The sequence below is a fragment of the Monodelphis domestica genome, chromosome 4, assembly GCF_027887165.1.
Source record: "Monodelphis domestica isolate mMonDom1 chromosome 4, mMonDom1.pri, whole genome shotgun sequence".
NCBI classification, from domain to species: Eukaryota; Metazoa; Chordata; class Mammalia; order Didelphimorphia; family Didelphidae; genus Monodelphis; species Monodelphis domestica.
Window position 1 is genome coordinate 324117983 of NC_077230.1, and position 17087 is coordinate 324135069.

Below are 17087 nucleotides of genomic sequence, written 5' to 3' on the forward strand. Positions count from 1 at the left end.
GCTAGCTGACTGTTTTGAGGGACTGCATGCTATTCCAATTAAGGCATCCCACACTGAGCAGCCATGAATGCTCTCAAGTAGAAAGTTAGCAGGATGCAAGATACCTCTCTGTAGCTAACCTTGTGCCCTGATTTCCTGCTTTAGAATTCTCACCCATGTGGTCAGCTGGGATCCCATTACCATTATATATCATACCCATTACAGCACTCTGAGACCAAAGGAAGAGAAAAAAGCCTGTGACATTTCCTTCCAGACAAGATCACTTTCTTAGGCTTCTGAAGTCAATTAAGGTCAGGCATGTATCAGATTGCTAAGGCTGACAGCCAGTGCCAACAGAGGAAGACCCTCTGCCTCCACCTGGCCTGCCTCAGACTTATTGTCAACACTAAGTTAAGAGACTCTGCCCAGACTCTGTTCTTAACTTTCTGACATTACTCACTTAAAACAAGAAGATTACATTCCCTGAATGTCTCCAAAAAAGCAAAGTTGGGACATGAATTACCATTGTAGTTTGTTGACTTGGAAAAACGCATGTATTAAAAAAAAAGATAAAAGAGAGAAACCCCAAGGGAAGTTTGGACTTTTGGTATGGAGAGAGAGAAAGAGAGGAGATGCCCTTCCCACAAAGTAGGGTTCAGGGGAGACAGCAGATTAAATGAGTTGGCTCAGAAAGAGGAGAAAAGATTTGAAGATTTCCCCCTTCTGCCTTCTCTCCTTAGCTAAAGCTGATCTCCCAGATTTGCACTTGTCCCTCTTGTCCCCCCTTTACTACTTGAGACCAAAGGGTCTCCCCTTGATCTGTTCACTCATACTCAGGTTTGGGAACAGATAACTTTTAATGTCAACTCAATCAGGTAATACAAAAGGAAATAATGAACAGGGAAGAATGGGAAAAGGAATGTGGGAAAAGGGGGTTCTGGTCTCTATCTAAATCCTTTCCCCTCCTTCCTTGAGTTTGGGGGGAACTCAGGCCTTGGCAGCCTGAGTCCCCTGAGAGAAAGTCAGGTTCACTCATCCCTGGGTAACAGGAGCTGAGGTAAAGTCTGCTCAGGTTTCTCTTCAGATAATTCCTTCAATTGGGCAGTGTTGGTGGGAAAGATTTCCAGACATCAGCAGGAAAAATGGGTAACCCTCAGGAGAAAGTCTTTTTCCCAACTTCTCTCTTTGGCTTTTCAAGACCAAGAGACCCTCACTGCTCCCTCCTCCAGCCAGAGTCTCCTCCTCCTACTTATTCCACTCCTGGGGCCCCTCCTCCGTTGAGGTGATCAATTTCACATAATCTTTAGCCTGGCACTTTTTCTCTAGTGCCAGTCTCTGTCACAAATCCTCCATTTCCTGTTGTTTGCCTGGTGCCACCCTGGCCCCACCCTGGTCCATGCCAATTACTTACCTTCTATGTCTATTCTAATCTATCTATGCTACTTATTGTTCCCATCTAACCTCTCCCCTCCCCAAATAAAATTTATCCTAATCTGTCTGTTTTTTAGTCTAAGTTCCTATTTTATGCTAAGACCGGGTTGTGGGAAGAGGGTTAGGATTATGTGCCAACAAAATTTTTATAATACAACAATTTCTTAATATAAAAGTCATTCCTATTGCAATCAATATAAAATTTAAATCTTAAGTAAAATTGAACTATCACCTCCTATGTGAAAGAATTCCCCAAGTCTTTAATGATCAAATAAATTTAAAAGTTGGAGCTAACACCCAATAAGCTGGCAAAGTTGAGAAGAGATGAAATAGACAATATTGAAGGGTTTGGGAAAAGACCAGTAAACTAATGCACTACTAGTGCAGCTGTGAATTTAGCCACCCATGTTAGAAGGATATTTGCAATTATCCACAGAAATGGATCTAAAGGATCCAGAATCCATACACTTAGATACATAAATGCTACTCTTAGTCATAAGATATAGGGAGCATCTAGTCCACTTATCTCATATTACAAAAGGAGAAACTGAGGCCAGAAGAAAAAAGTGTTTACTTGGGAGAAATTCAGCTAGAGATTGGCATAACTAGAATCTAACCATAGACAATGAACATAGACAGCTTTATTATCTTTTGTAACAGAATGTTTTTTAATTAATATTTTATCTTGTTATTACTATTAGCTAGGTGGCAGAGTAAAAAGAGTACTGGGTCTGGAATTCAGGAAGACGAGTTCAAATCTAGCCATAGAACCTTGTTTCTCTGTTAAACTCTGGATGAGTCCTTTAACCTCTTTTTGCTCTCATTTCTTCAAATGTATTTGAAGTAGACCTACCCATTTTAACTACAGAAAGATGTTAACTAACTACAAAAGGTGAACTAACCAAAAAATGTGTTAAGTAACCAAAAAAGGTATAATCTAACCAAAGAATGTGTGAATAAAGAGTGGGCAGTCCTGGAGAGGAGTATCTGCTGTGATTGGTAGAGGAGAAATTCAGGGGAGGTGACACAGGAGAAAAAGATCTTTATAAAGGAGATATTTGAGTTGGAGGGAAGAATTCTGACTTAGAGTTGGACTGGAGGACAGACAGTTGAGGAGAGACTGGAAGACAGACACTTGGACTTGGCTATGGAACTCGATCCTGGAGGAGCTCCTGCAGGAGATCTCAGACTGCTTTCTTTTTAGATGGTCACCTTCGGTGAGTGAAAGGCTGACTTAGTAACCCTGCCTTTCTGGAGATGTGAACCTCCAAGAAAGGCCCATCCTCTTCAGACTCTTTTCTGTGATAAGGGCCTTAGAATTTCTACCTGGCTTAGAGGAAGCCAGAGTTTTCACTCTCTCTCATTCCTTAATATCTTCCCACTATTGTACATAAAACTACCATAAATTACATTTTACTTTAGTAATTCATTTTGGGATTTAGAAATTAAATCCCTGGCGACCACCTAATAAAACCACCTATTAGATATATTTCAGTCTCAATCACAATTAAATTTAACAGTATCTAACTACCTTTCTCAGGGAATGCATACATCAGTGGTTTTTCTTTTTGAAGAACATTCAGTTTCTGTGAGGAGGGGTGGATAGGAGGGGTTTGGGGGCCTCATATGATGCCTGGGCTACATGTTTTGTTTTTTAAACCCTTACCTTTCATCTTAGAGTTAATACTATGTATTGGTTCCAAGGCAGAAGAGTGGTAAGGGCTAGGCATTGGGGGTTAAGTGACTTGCCCAGGGTGGTCACACAGCTAGGAAGTGTCTGAGGACAGATTTGAACCCAGGACCTCCCATCTCTGGGCCTGGATCTCAATCCACCGAGCCACTCAGCTGCCCCCTTGAGCTACATGTTTGACTAAGTTATGGCTGTGATTTTACTGGATGCAGTACTAAGCTTTCCAGAGCTTTTTTCAATGGATGCCTCTGGCTATCCTCACACTTAATTAATTGAATATCATGTCCACATTGTCATTGTCAAAGATCTCCAATTTCCTCTAATTTGCTTTTCCTGTCTTTCTACAGATTTTGCTCAAAGTCCTGTAGACTACAGAATGACAGCTGTCTCCACACACTGATTCAACACTTTACTTGCCTTCACTGCTACTTTCTCATTCCCTTTCCACTTTATTTCTTTTCAAAAGTTAAACTAATTTGTTTGTTACATTAAAATACTCAGAGGGGAAGCTAGATGAGCCAGGACTAGAGATGAGAAATCCTGTGTTCAGATCTGATCTCAGATACTTCCTCTAACTGTGTGATCCTGGGCAAGTCACTTAACTCCCATTGCCTGTCTCTTATGTCCCCCTAACAAGTAGAAAAGACTGTCTTTTGTCTAACCTATTGTTAAAAAAAATGTCTCTAACAACCTGCGATCTTAGAATCAATACCATGTGTTGGTTCCAAGGTAGAAGGTAAAGTTTAGGCAATATGGGTTGAGTGAGTTACCCAGGGTCACACAGCTAGGAATATCTGACAAACAGGACATAGGAGTGAACATCACCCAGCTGCACTGGGGATCTTTGCACTTCCCCCCAAACCTCCCCACCCATAGCCGATGCACAATTCCACTGGGTTTTACATATGTCATTGGTCAAGACCTATTTTCATAATATTGATATTTGCACTACGGTGATCATTTAGAGACTACATCCCCAATCATATCCCCATTGATCCATGTGATCAAGCAGTTGTTTTTCTTCTGTGTTTCTGTTCCCACAGATCTTCCCTGAATGTGGATAGTGCTCTTTCTCATAAGTCCTTCAGAATTGTTCTGGATCATTGCATTGCTACTCGTAGAGAAATCAAATGGATATTTTTGATTGAATTAAATTAAAAAGTTTTCTACCAATAAAACCAAAGCATCCCAAATTAGAAGGAAATCAGGAAATTGGGGAAAATAATTTATAGAAAATTTATCTGTTAAATGTCTCATTTCTTAAATATATAAGGAATTAAGTCAAATTTATAAAAATAAGAGCCATTCCACAATTTTAAAAAATGGTGGAAATATATGAACAAAGAGGCAGGTAGGTGGATGGAATGCCAGACCTGGAGTTGGGAGGACCTAGGTTCAAATCTGTCCTCAGATACTTCCTAGCTATTAGACCTTTGACAAATCTCTCTTTTTTTAGACCCTTATCTTTTGTCTTGGAGTCAATACTGTGTATTAGCTCCAAGGCAGAAGAGTGGTAAGGGCTAGGCAATGGGGATTAAGTGACTTGCCCAGGGTCACACAGCTGGGAAGTGTCTGAGGCCAGATTTGAACCTAGGACCTCCCATCTCTAGGCCTGACTCTCAATCCACTGAGCCACCCAACTGCCCCCTGACAAATCTCTTAACCCTGATTGCCTAGCCCTTGCCAGTCTTCTGCCTTAGAATTGATACTAAGACAAATGGTAAAAGATATGATATAAAGATATGAACAAGCAGTTTTTAGAAGAAATAAAAGCTCTAAATCACTACTAGTTAAAGAAATGCAAATAAAAACAAGTATGAAATGCCACCTCATACCTATCAGATTGGCTAAAATGACAAAAAAAAAAGGAATATACCAAATTCTAGTGGGAAGGTAGAAAAACAGACACTTGTCATGGGCAAGGTCCAGCCTCACTTGCAACTCCAGGGGTTCCCTACAGGTGTTGAATGATCAGTCAAGAAAATAACAAACAGAAGACATCTGTAACTTTAATGCCCTGGGCATGCTTTGCATCTGATAGCTGCTCCACCATCCACAGGCTTGATGTTTATTTTTATACCCATTTTCTTGACACACAGATACATTACCTAATACACATTTCTAAATGGAGATAATTGGAAAACTGATACATTAACTTTTAACAAATAACTTGATCAACATTCTATATTCTTGTATTGTGATTACAGATTCTTGACAGCATAAAGGTTTCACATAAAATAAATGATTTTGTCACAGGTGGCTTAATTTTCTCTTTACCCTGTGAGAAGTTTTTAGTTTAAAAACAATCAAGGAAAATTACTTATTGCTTTTAATAAAAAGAAATAATCAATCAAAAGTTCTTAATAGACAATTCAACAATCATATCATTGGGGTTGAAAGGTACTGGGAACACAATTCAGTTTTAATATTAGACTGGCCATTTTTCAGGGCTTACTAGGGAGTTTCTGAGTTAGTGGTTTGTGAAATCAAGTCACTGAGGCATGTTGAAGCTTAGTGTACGTGTAATGTACCTGTATATCTTGTATGGGCCTTTATGATTGATTTGTGTGCTGGCTTCATGAGAATAAGTTTCTGTGAGTGGGAAAGTTCTGGGCTTGGCCTGTAGCTGTGGTTTTACTGGGAATCATGTACCTAAGTAAAAGTTAACCCATGATAGTCTTTTGGGATTGGGTTTGAGGGTCTGATCTTTTGGCGATGTTTTAGAGAATTAGGGTACAGGTGTTTTGCTCTTGCATTATTCCTTCTGAGACTAGGGGGAATAATAATCATGTCAATTCCATAAGTAAGGGAAGTTGATGAGAGAGGTCATGCAAGGGGGACTATGTGAGCATTGACATCTTGCCAAGGGCCACTATATGGCCTCCTTAGCTACTACGTGTGACTCTGTCAAGGCGTCGTGACCTGATGGCTCCCAGCAGACACTAATACAGTAATGTAGTATTTGTGTGTGTGTGTGTGTGTGTGTGTGTGTGAAATCATTAAGCTTTCTGGGCTATTTACTTCTTTGTTCATTTGCATATGTTGTTCTCTTTCTTTCTTTCTTTTTTTTTTAAACCCTTACCTTCTGTCTTGGAGTCAATGACTCCAAGGAAGAAGAGTGGTAAGGGCTAGGCAATGGGGGTCAAGTGACTTGCCCAGGGTCACACAGCTAGGAAGTGGCTGAGGCCAAATTTGAACCCAGGACCTCCTGTCTCTAGGGCTGACTCTTAATCCACTGAGCTACCCAGCTGCCCCCTGCATATGTTGTTCTCATGTAAAGACAAAACTAAAAAGCATATACATCAATTCTAGAGGGTTACATTTGTCTTATTTCAAACTCCCAACCAGAAACCTGGGATAGATACTCTTTGCTTAGATTAGTGGTTCTCAATCTTTCTAATGCTGTGACCCTGCAATACAGTTCCTCATGTTGCGGTGACCCCAAACCAAAAAATTATTTTGGTGGCTACTTCAAAACTGTAATTTTGCTGCAGTTATGATTCAGAATGTAAATATCTGATATGCATTATGTATTCTCATTGCTACAAATTGAGAGGTTGAGAACTGCTGGCTTAGATAGTCCAGTGTTGTTGTTGTTCAGTCATTTCAATTCTGCCCAGCTCTTTGTGACACCATTGTAAAAATTAAATTATATCTCTAATAATAAAAATATTATATTTTATGAGGTTTACTAAGGATCATTAGAAATCAAGGAATTAAGAAGATACAAAATAAAAACGAGGTACCCATGGCTGATTAGCCCATTTAAAATCACTGCACTTAGCTTACCACTATACTTGCTACATCATTACAAAGGAAGAGAGCATGGGAGGCATTACTGCCAGTTAAATACCAATTGTGATCTCACCAATGTGGAGTCTCAGGAGAGATTATAGGAAATTCTGGGAAATACCAAGGACTTCTGGGTAATGAAGTCTAGAGTTCAAAATCTCCATTTTTACACCATTTGGGGTTTTCTTAGCAAAGACACTGCAGTAGTTTGCCATTTCTTTCTCTAGCTCATTTATAGATGAGGAAACTGAGGTAAATAGGTGACTTGCTAGGTGACTTGGCCAGTATCACAGAGCTAGAAAATGACTGAGGCCAGATTTTGCCTCAGGTCTTCCTGGTTCCAGACCTGGCATTCTATCCACTATGCCAATTAGCTGCCCCTACCTGATAAATACTACTCCCCACCCAAGACAAAGGCCACAGGTTCTCAGATTTTCGTTTTAATTGAAAGAAAAAAATGAGTACCCTGAGCTCTCGAGATTCCAACATGAACATTTCCCAGGGTCACTAAAATATGAGAGAAACACGTTTGTGATCCTGAAGTGCACAGCTACCAATCTGGGGACAGGCCCCAATCACGTGGTGTTTCAGTAGCCTGACAATTGTTCTCTGTTCGAAGTTCTTAAAGTTGAGATCTGATCATGTCACATCCATACTCAATAAACTCCCAAAGGTTCCTTGTTATCCCAAAGATCAATCCCAAAATTCTCTGATTGATTTCAAAAGCTCTTGAACACTATAACTTCTTGGGATATTCAGGGAGGACTAGCACCTCTGGGGTGAGGGCATGCTCAACACCTTCCAGGGCTGCTCATCCATCTTTGATGTCCACCTATCACCTCACTCTCACATATGCCTTCCAGAAGCTATAGCATGCACAGCAGCCCCATCTTAAAAAAAATCATCTGGGTAGATGGGCTAAACCAGGTTGGGGTTAACCAATAGTCTTCCAGTCCTTCAGGGAGTTAGGGGAATGTCTACCCTAAGCATGTAAAGACTCCCCAGTGGAATGGGAAATGAGAATGATTTGTTCTGATGTAGGCACTCTAGAGTACTTTGAATCTGAAGACATCGAGTTTATCCACTACATCCAGGGCCAAGGTGTGAATTTTAGATTTTCTCCACCCTGACTAGTCTTTAAAATCCTAGCAACCAGGAATGTATACACCCCTACTTAAGGATTAAGTGTTGAGGAGGATGGCCTATGACAGACATGTGCTAGCAAGTGACAAATAAGAAACACCTGACAGACCTCCTGGGCTGTCCTAAGTGAAGCTTAAGCTACCATTGGTACATATGAGACACAGGAAGTGATGTAAAGAATGTTCTATATATTTCATGTCACTTCCTCTCCCTGGCCTCTCTTGAGGAGATGTAGCTCTCTCTCTGGCTAGTGGGGCTTGTGGCAGCATGCTGTGTGTCTTGGTGGTTTGGGGGTTTCAACTTGCTGGTGAGGTGACTGGGAGAAGCTCTATAGCGTGGGTTAGGTGAGGCATCTTTCCTGAGTGTCCTTGGTGAGGTGACTGATTCCTCCTTTCCTCCTTTCCTGTACCTCCTGAGAGCACTATCCTCTAAGGAGACCCTTCATCTTGGAGTAGACCTCATGGCTGGAAGCTGAGCTAGTTTTAATCTTCTGAGGAGACCCTGTGGCTGAGTTCTCTGAACTTCCCTTGGCTTAGGCTAGGCCACAGAATACTTATACCCTTTTCTCTCTCTCTTCTTAATTCCTTCCCTCTATTGTAATGAAACCACCATAAAAATCCCAAACTGACTTGAGCATTTTATTGGAAATGAATTAACCCCTGGCGACCAGTAGTATAATATATTCAGTTAATAACACCCAAATTTTACCCCTTACAAAGGATAGACATCTTGGCTTTTGTCTTGTCAATGAACTTCCATGACTCTGGAAGAGAGAATGAGGTTGAGGACTTTGTATAACTCTGTCTCACCTAAATCCAATTCATGAACAAGTCAAAGCATTATCCTGTGATGCCACTAGTCTTCTTAAAAAGGAGGGAAAAACATTTCCAATGACACTGACCTTCTAGTTGTTCTTGAGTACACTCCATCCACCTCATGACTTGGTGGCTTTTTTAGGGGCTGGCCCCTAAGTCTGGACTGCTTTCATCTCCTTACCTTCATCTTCTGACTTCCTTGAGAAACTCAGTGCTAATCTTCTTTCTTTGAGAAGTCTTTCTATTCCTCTCTCCCTCATTTCTAGTACCTTCCCTCTGAAATGATCTCCAATTTCTCCTGTATATCCAATATTTATCCTGTATATGGTCATATATTGTCTTTCTCATCAGATTTTGAGCTCTTTGAGGACAGGGATTGTTTTTGTCTTTCGTTGTGCATGAATTGAATATAAATTATAACTCCTCATTCCATTTGAAAACCCAGTAGGGGTCGGTATCAGCCCCACCCTTTGCCTGGGCATCTCATGGCTACCTGGCTTCTCAGAAGGGGCTGACTTAAGTCCCCAAAGAGACTCATGGCACCTGAAAGACTGGGCTTGGAGCTGGACTGAGGTAAAGTTTGTCCTACCAGAGAGTCCCAGGAGGTGTGGCCAAAATGGCTTTATAAGAAAGGGGACAGAGGTTCTTAATCTTTTCTTATATCATTGACTCCTTGGATAATCTGGTGAAATGTATAAATCCTGAGGCAGCTAGGTGGCTCAGTGGATAGAACCAGACTGGAGATAGAAAGTCTTGGGTTCAAATTCGACCTCAGACACTTCTAGCTGTGACCCTGGACAAGTCACTTAACCTCAATTGCCAACTCCTACTGCTCTTCTGCCTTGAAATCCATACATAGGATAACTATTATAGCTCCTCAGAGTGCATGTCATTTCTATGACTCATCTCCCTTTGCTTCAGTTGCCACTAATCTCTGCACACAGACTGGAAAGGTCTCTGGGTTGCTTTCCACAAGGTAACAAGCCTTTTCTCCTTGGCACCTGTGATAAAGGATGGAAAGGTTTGCAATCCAAAAATCCTATCCAAACATACCTATAGTCTCCACTCTAATTGCAGAAGGATCCATTTAGGTCAATCAACCCCCACAACAGTCCAAAATAGAAGCATGCCAGAATGAAAGATTTGGGCCAGTCTAAACCTGATGTGACTCATTTGCAGTAGGCTTTCCATCCCCTGGATTTAGGTCTCCATCTTCCTAATATATCTAAGAACTTCCATATCATATCCCACACTTGTCTTTCCTATTTGGTACAGCCAGGGCTTCTTGAATTAACCAATGCCAGCACCTCCCAGCCTGGGTAATCAGAGATGGAGACCGACCAGACTGGTCTAAGGGAGAACTTGCTCCCTTCCAGTAAAACCTCGGATCTTTTACTGATTCAAGGGGCCTGTCCTAGTGAAGATAGTTGAAACCCAGGCATGTTGCAGTGTACCAGTATGAATGAGAAGGAACCTAGAGGCAATGGGGATCCTCTTTTTCCTGTTGCCAGTTATCCAAAGATCATCACACTCCCATGCTCCAGGAATAAAGCTTTTCTCCTCCCCACTTTGCTTTTCCTTCCCAAAGCTCTTGTTCCTAGGCATTTATTTCACTTTAGGTTTTGAGCCTACTCTTATATAATGTAAAAAAAAACACTCTAATTTATGGGGCAGCTAGATGGCTCGTTGGATAGAGAGCCAGACCTGGAGTCAGGAGGTCCTGGGTTCAGACCTGGTCTCAGGTACTTCCTAGCTGTGGGACTCTGGGCAAGTCACTTAACCCCAATTGCCTAGCCTTTGCCACCTTTCTTAGAATCAATACTACGAAGATAAGGGTTTAAAAACACAAAAAACTACCATCTATGCATTGTTGGTCTGATTCATTTTTGAACTGTTGCCCCATAATTGATGTTAGGGACTGAGTCACTCTATTGCCTTTCCTATCTTCTGATGTCAGCAGAATGTCCCTTTCCAGGTCATCACTTGCCACTGGTTCAGGAGCTAAAACAAAGCCAGTGATACCAGGAGCCCCCATGAAAAAAGTGGCAATTGTGAAAGGATGAACCATATTTGTGAAATGGACGTGGGAAGATGGACATACAGATGCTGAGAGATTGTGTTTTTAGGGGACTGATTTGAAGGCATCATCAGCTCAGCTGCAAAGGCATCATGGAGAATCATTCAGATTATATTTTATCTTGGGGTGGAGGTGGGGTGAAAGACACGTTCTAATACATGATAAATAAACTACAAAAAGCCTTTAATTATTTCCCAATTTCCTCTCCCTCTCTTTCCCTCTCTCTCTCTCTCCTTAACTTCTGTGTTGGATATTGGTTCCAAGGCAGAAGATTGGTAAGGGCTAGGCAATGGGGGTTAAGTGACTAGCCCAGGATCATACAGCTATGAAGTGTCTGAGGCCAGATTTATACCCAGGACCTTCTGTCTCTAGGTCTGACTCTCAATCCACTGAGCTACCCAAATGTCCCCAATTCTTCCTCTCTTTAAATCCTTTGATGAGGTTATTCAATTACCCTCTGCTTGAAGCTGTGGGTTCTCCCCACAACACACATACAAATATCCAAACACACAAACCCATTCTATCTGCAAGAATGACAACATACAACCCAGCAACCCAGACCAGAGCTCCATGGAGAAAGACAGGGAGTCCCAACTTCAGCTAAGAATCGGGGGAATTACCTTTTTGATATCCTTTTTTCTCTATCTGGTGTTGTTAGCTCTGATCTTCAGATAGAAAATGACTGTGGATAAAGATTTTCCAGTTGTTTTCTTGAAGTATTTATATCCCTTACACAGAATAGCACTTTTGGAATTAATTTTGAACAAGGATTTAATCTGATTTTATTACACAGCATAACAAAAAATAAAGTGACAATAGCTAACACTTATATAGCATTTTCAACATTTTATATATAGTATCTCACTTCATCCCCACCACAATTGTATGAAGAAGGTGAAACTATATATTATCTCTATTCTACAGATGAGGGAACCTAAGCGCTGACAGAGTAAGTGACTTGACTAGTATCACATGGCTAATAAGTATGTGGTGAGATTTGCATTCAGGTCTTCTTAATTCCAAGTCTAGCATTCTGTCCACTCTACCACCTAAAGAGTGATGGGTATTTGGTAACAGGACATAAAAGGCATAAGAACTGCAGCAAAAGGCCTAGCCCAATGTCCTTTTAGCATGCTATTCTGATCATAGCCCCAAAGGACGATCCTAGGTCTTCTGCTGCATCTCAGTAGACAGATATGAGGCTCAGTTGCAGTTCACTCAGTAGTTTCACAATCTAACCAAATCATTCCATCAGAAGTCTTGAGGAGATGCTGCTCAGTCCAGTGATGACAGTTTGGATTTGATACCAAATAAAAAGCTATTATTGGATTGTTCTAGAACACTAGGATGAGACTGGCACCAGAGAAGAATTATTGCTGCCAGGTATGTAGGATGAATTTAACTTGGGATGACTGAATTTGGATTGAAGATTGATTAGCAAGGACGTTTGGTTAACATAGTCCTGTGGGGAATCATTATGATGGCAGCTATGGATATAGGGAGGAACCTCTCTACTTTTGAAATATTGCCCGAAGAGAAATGATCACAAATAACCAAAAAAGATGATGATTGACATTTATATAAGCACTTTAAAGTGTGTAAAGTGCTTTACATCTTCTATCCAATTCTGGTCGCAAGACAACCCTGTGAGGTAGGCATTGCAGGTATTTTATCCATTTAAAAAACATTTTCTTCCTCTCATATTATTATTGGTATTTAAATGTTTCAGTCATGTCTGACTTTGTGATCCCATTTGGAGTTTTCTTGGCAAAGAAACTGAAATGGTTTGTCATTTCCTTTCCTGTCTCATTTTATAGATTAAGAAACAAGGTTAAGTGATTTGCCCTAATGCCTTTTTTTAAAACTCTCACCTTTTGTCATAGTATCAATTCTAAGACAAAAGAGTGGCAAGGACTAGGCAGTCGGGGTTAAGTGACTTGTCCAGGGTCATACAGCGAGGAAGTATCTGAGACCAGATTTGAGACCAGATTTGAAACACAGAACCTCCTGACTACATGGTGCTTAGCTGCCCCTATGAAAAACAAACTCTCGAAGTTCCTACCACACAGGAAAGAAGTTGTGGACAGGCTGAGTGATGAGATGTATGTGTGTCCTATGAGGACCAGCCTAGCTAGAGAAATGAATTAAGATCACAATTATAAGATGGGGGAAACAGCCAGACAACACTTCCTGAAAAAACAGCAGCAACAACAAAAAAACAAACAAACAAACAAACAAACAGGAGGCTTTATTAAGTATAAGCTCACAGGGTCCTTGCAGATCATTTTTTTAGAAGAGGGAAACTGAGACCTAGAGAGATAAATTGATTCCCCAAGGTCACAGAGTTAGTTATTGGCACAGTAAAACTAAGGCCAAGGTCTCTCTGCCCTATTTCAATACACTTTCTATTAGAATAGCATAGTATTAGTCTCATGTCTATCTTGGGTGGAAAGGAAGGGAAGAGAACCTGGACTTGTGATTTTACCATTGTAGGGAACTCCTGGTATCTAAGGGCTATTTCCCTCCACAGATACAGATGAATCACTTTCTGTCATTTTATAATCTCAAAAAGTTACCCAGGGTACTAAGAGATTATATGTCAGAAGGTTTTCTAACTTGAAGGCTAGTGCTTTATCCATTATGCCAAAATCTGGCTCTCCCTCCCTCCCTCCCTCCCTCCCTCCCTCCCTCCCTCCCTTCCTTCCTTCCTTCCTTCCTTCCTTCCTTCCTTCCTTCCTTCCTTCCTTCCTTCCTCCCTTCCTTCCTCTCTCCCTTCCTTCCTTCCTTCCTTCCTTCCTTCCTTCCTTCCTTCCTTCCTTCCTTCCTTCCTTCCTTCCTTCCTTCCTTCCTTCCTTCCTTCCTTCCTTCCTTCCTTCCTTCCTTCCTCCCTTCCTTCCTTCCTCTCTCCCTTCCTTCTCTCTCTTTTTTCCTTACCTTTTCCTTCTATCTTAGAATCATTACTGAGTATTTGTTCCAAGGCAGAAGAAGAGTGGTAAGGGCCAGGCAATTAGGGTTAAGTGACTTGCCTTGAGGCACATAGTTAGGAAGTGTTCTGAGCTCAAATTTGAACTTAGGACCTCCTCTCTCCAGGTTTGGCTCTCTTCCCACTGAACCACCTAGTTGTCCCCTCTTTCTTTACATGTATCCTAGAATCATGTATTCTAATTATTTTCTTTTAGTCATAAATTGTGATTTAATACAATATTCTGTGCCAGTTAAGAGCTGTCCATGTCTGAATATTCCTCAAAATGCTATCTTAAAATTGAGATAAATTTCCAAATGTTCTTAGACAATAATAGAATAAGCCTATATCAACTGGATGTTTTGAGACTATTAAAAAGGGAAACAATCAATAAATGATTTAACTGAACTCTCTAACTACTTTATGATAAAATGTAGCACCTTAAAAAGTTTTGTTTTATTGATATCTTTTGTAATTTTTGCATGATAGTTATTTCCTGAAAAAAAAATTCCCTTGCCTCTCTTCTCCCAACCATTCCTGAACTCTTAAAGAAAAGTTATTGATAACTTTTATATATAGTTTTTATATGACCATCATTTCTGGTATATACTTTTTTTGGCTTCTCTTCCATCTCCCATTACTGAACCTTTCTCTTAAAAAAAAAAGTTTAGAGATTGCGTATGGGAGTAAATTCAGTGTTTTGCTCCCAGAGTTTCCTCTTCTGCTCCTACCTGGCAGTATAAAGAAAAGGATGTTTCTTTACCTATTCTTTGGAATCAAGAGTGCTAATTACAATTACTCAGAGTTTGGCTTCTATTTAGTATTCTTTTCATTTAAATTGTTACAACCATTGTAGGTACTGTTCTTCTGATCTTTCTCCACTGCATGAATTCATACAAATCTTCCCAAGGTTCATTGAATTCTTCATAGTGATCACTTCTTATGGCACACTAATATTCCTTTACATGCCAGTACAAATTTGTTGAGATATTCCCCAATGAGTAGACATCCATTTTGCTATCAGGCATTTTCTGAAAGATGCTCAGCTTTTACATGCTATCCCATGCTCTGGCTGTCATGCAACTTCCTTCAGAGATCCTGCTGCAGCTTGCACTGTAAAGACTGCAATAGAAATCTGCTTCTTGACTTCTTCCCAGGCCTTTAAAGGATCTTCTTTGTTTTCAATATCAAAGAGAGCATCATAAATTCCTGGGAATGCCTCTCCAGCATATTTATTATGGCTACTTGGAGCAAAGATGATGTGCCTGTTGGTACAATACAATTTTATGAATATCTGTTCAAGAAACATTTATGAACTCTAATTTGGAAATGACTGACTGACTATACTGCTCACTAATCTTTGGTAAGGAAGAGAGGGAGAAATTCCAGTTCTTTTAGAAAATGATTGTGGGGCAGCTGGGTAGCTCAGTGGATTGAGAGCCAGGCCTAGAGATGGGAGGTTCTAGGTTCAAATATGGTCTCAGACACTCCTGAGCTGTGTGACCCTGGGCAAGTCACTTGACCCCATTGCCTAGCCCTTATCACTCTTCTGCCTTGGAACCAATACACAGTATTAATTCCAATACAGAAGGTAAGGGTTTAAAGGAAAAAGAAAATTATTGTATTGCATTATCATGCTAGGAAACTGTGAGCTTTGAGGTATAAATTTAAGAAGATTGAACTCTTAAGGTATTTATAAAGTTCCTTACAAACTCTTTAGTTTATGAAGTGATTTTTAAGTAGCATATTATGATAGATGCAACATAAGATAAAGTTAGAACTAGAAGGGATATCATAGGCCATCAAGTCCAACTCTTTCATTTTACAGATGTGGAAACTGAGGCTGTTAGATACTTAGTGACTTGTCCAGGTGTCTGAATCAGGATTTGAACTCAGGTCTTGCGGATTCTCACACTAGAGCTCTATTCACTGCTCTATCTTACAAAACAAAGGTTTGAATTCTAGTTCTGCTTCCGGCTCCTTGTGTTACTCTAAGTGACTTACCTTACTTCTCTGAATCTGTTCCCTCATAGGAAAAACTAAGAAGTTTGGACTAATTGATTCCTAATGCCCCCTATTTCTCTAAATCCTAGGAAGCAGTGGTGGTGAGTTATTTGGCTAAACCACCCATTCATAGATCCTCAGTAAATCTTCTTTGGGACAACTTGGACACAGATGAGAGCTGGGCAGGCTAAGGATCACAATTTATGGCCTGAGACAATTTTTCTCTTTTTTTATCCTGTGTAATATACATATAATATATGTGTGTGTCTAGTGAGAGAATGTGCCAATATATGCATGAATATATATATATATATACATATATATATATACATAGAGACACTAACTCTGTTTCTGTATATCTCTATCTTGATATCTATATGTATTGTTTGTACATAGCTAATGGCATCTTGTCTCCCACATTAGGTTGTGAGCTCCTTGAGAACAGGGACTATTCATTTTGTTTTGTTTTTTCCTTTCTTTGTATCTCTAGCACTTGGCAGAGTGGTGGCACCCAGTAGAAACTTAGTAAATGCCAGGTGATTGACTGATAAACGTTACAACATTGGCTTTGATTGGTATGAGAGTCTACCTAAGTGTGCTTATTGATCCACCAAACACTAGAAAGCAAATGACACATTATAGAATCTTTTAATCTCAGAACTGAAGAGACCTCAGAGGCTCTCTGGTCCAATTCTTTTCTTCAGTTCTACAACATCCCCATAAGTGGCTATTCAGTCTTTGTGTTAGGGTCTATAGTGACAGGAAACTTACTTTCTCTTAAAGAATCCATTCCCCTTTTATACACCTTTAATAATTAGGAAGATCTCTCATTTTTGTTACTTGAAATATGCCTTTATGCAACTTTAATCCATTGGACCCAGTTAATCCCTTCTAGTCCAAAAAAGAAGTCTCATCTCTTTTATAGACAACAGACCTTAAAATATTTGAACCCAGCATCATAGCAAATTCTCCATGAAGCCTTCTCTGATTACTCCCATTTGGTAATAAATCTCCACTCCCAGACCATACATGGGACTGTTTGCCATTTTAAAATTCTCTTTTGTATTAAATTTATCTGTATTTCTGTAACTTCCCCTTATTAGGTATCTAGAGTCTGTGTTTCCCTTGAAGTCTAGAACAATGTTCTATATACAATAATCTTTAATGAATGTTTACAACATTTTATTTTGTAGT

The 17087-nt window shown here is 40.1% G+C and overlaps 1 protein-coding gene across 1 annotated transcript in view; it reads right to left on the reverse strand.

The window, feature by feature from the left end:
* Positions 1-13724: 13724 nt before the first annotated feature.
* Positions 13725-17087, reverse strand: part of LOC100009990 (Putative N-acetylated-alpha-linked acidic dipeptidase) — an 80208-nt gene continuing 76845 nt past the window's right edge. The window contains exon 19 of the mRNA XM_007490937.3: positions 13725-15154. Within this exon, the coding sequence (XP_007490999.1) occupies positions 14965-15154 (190 nt within the window). The 3' untranslated portion in view covers positions 13725-14964. The remainder of the gene's footprint in view (positions 15155-17087) is intronic.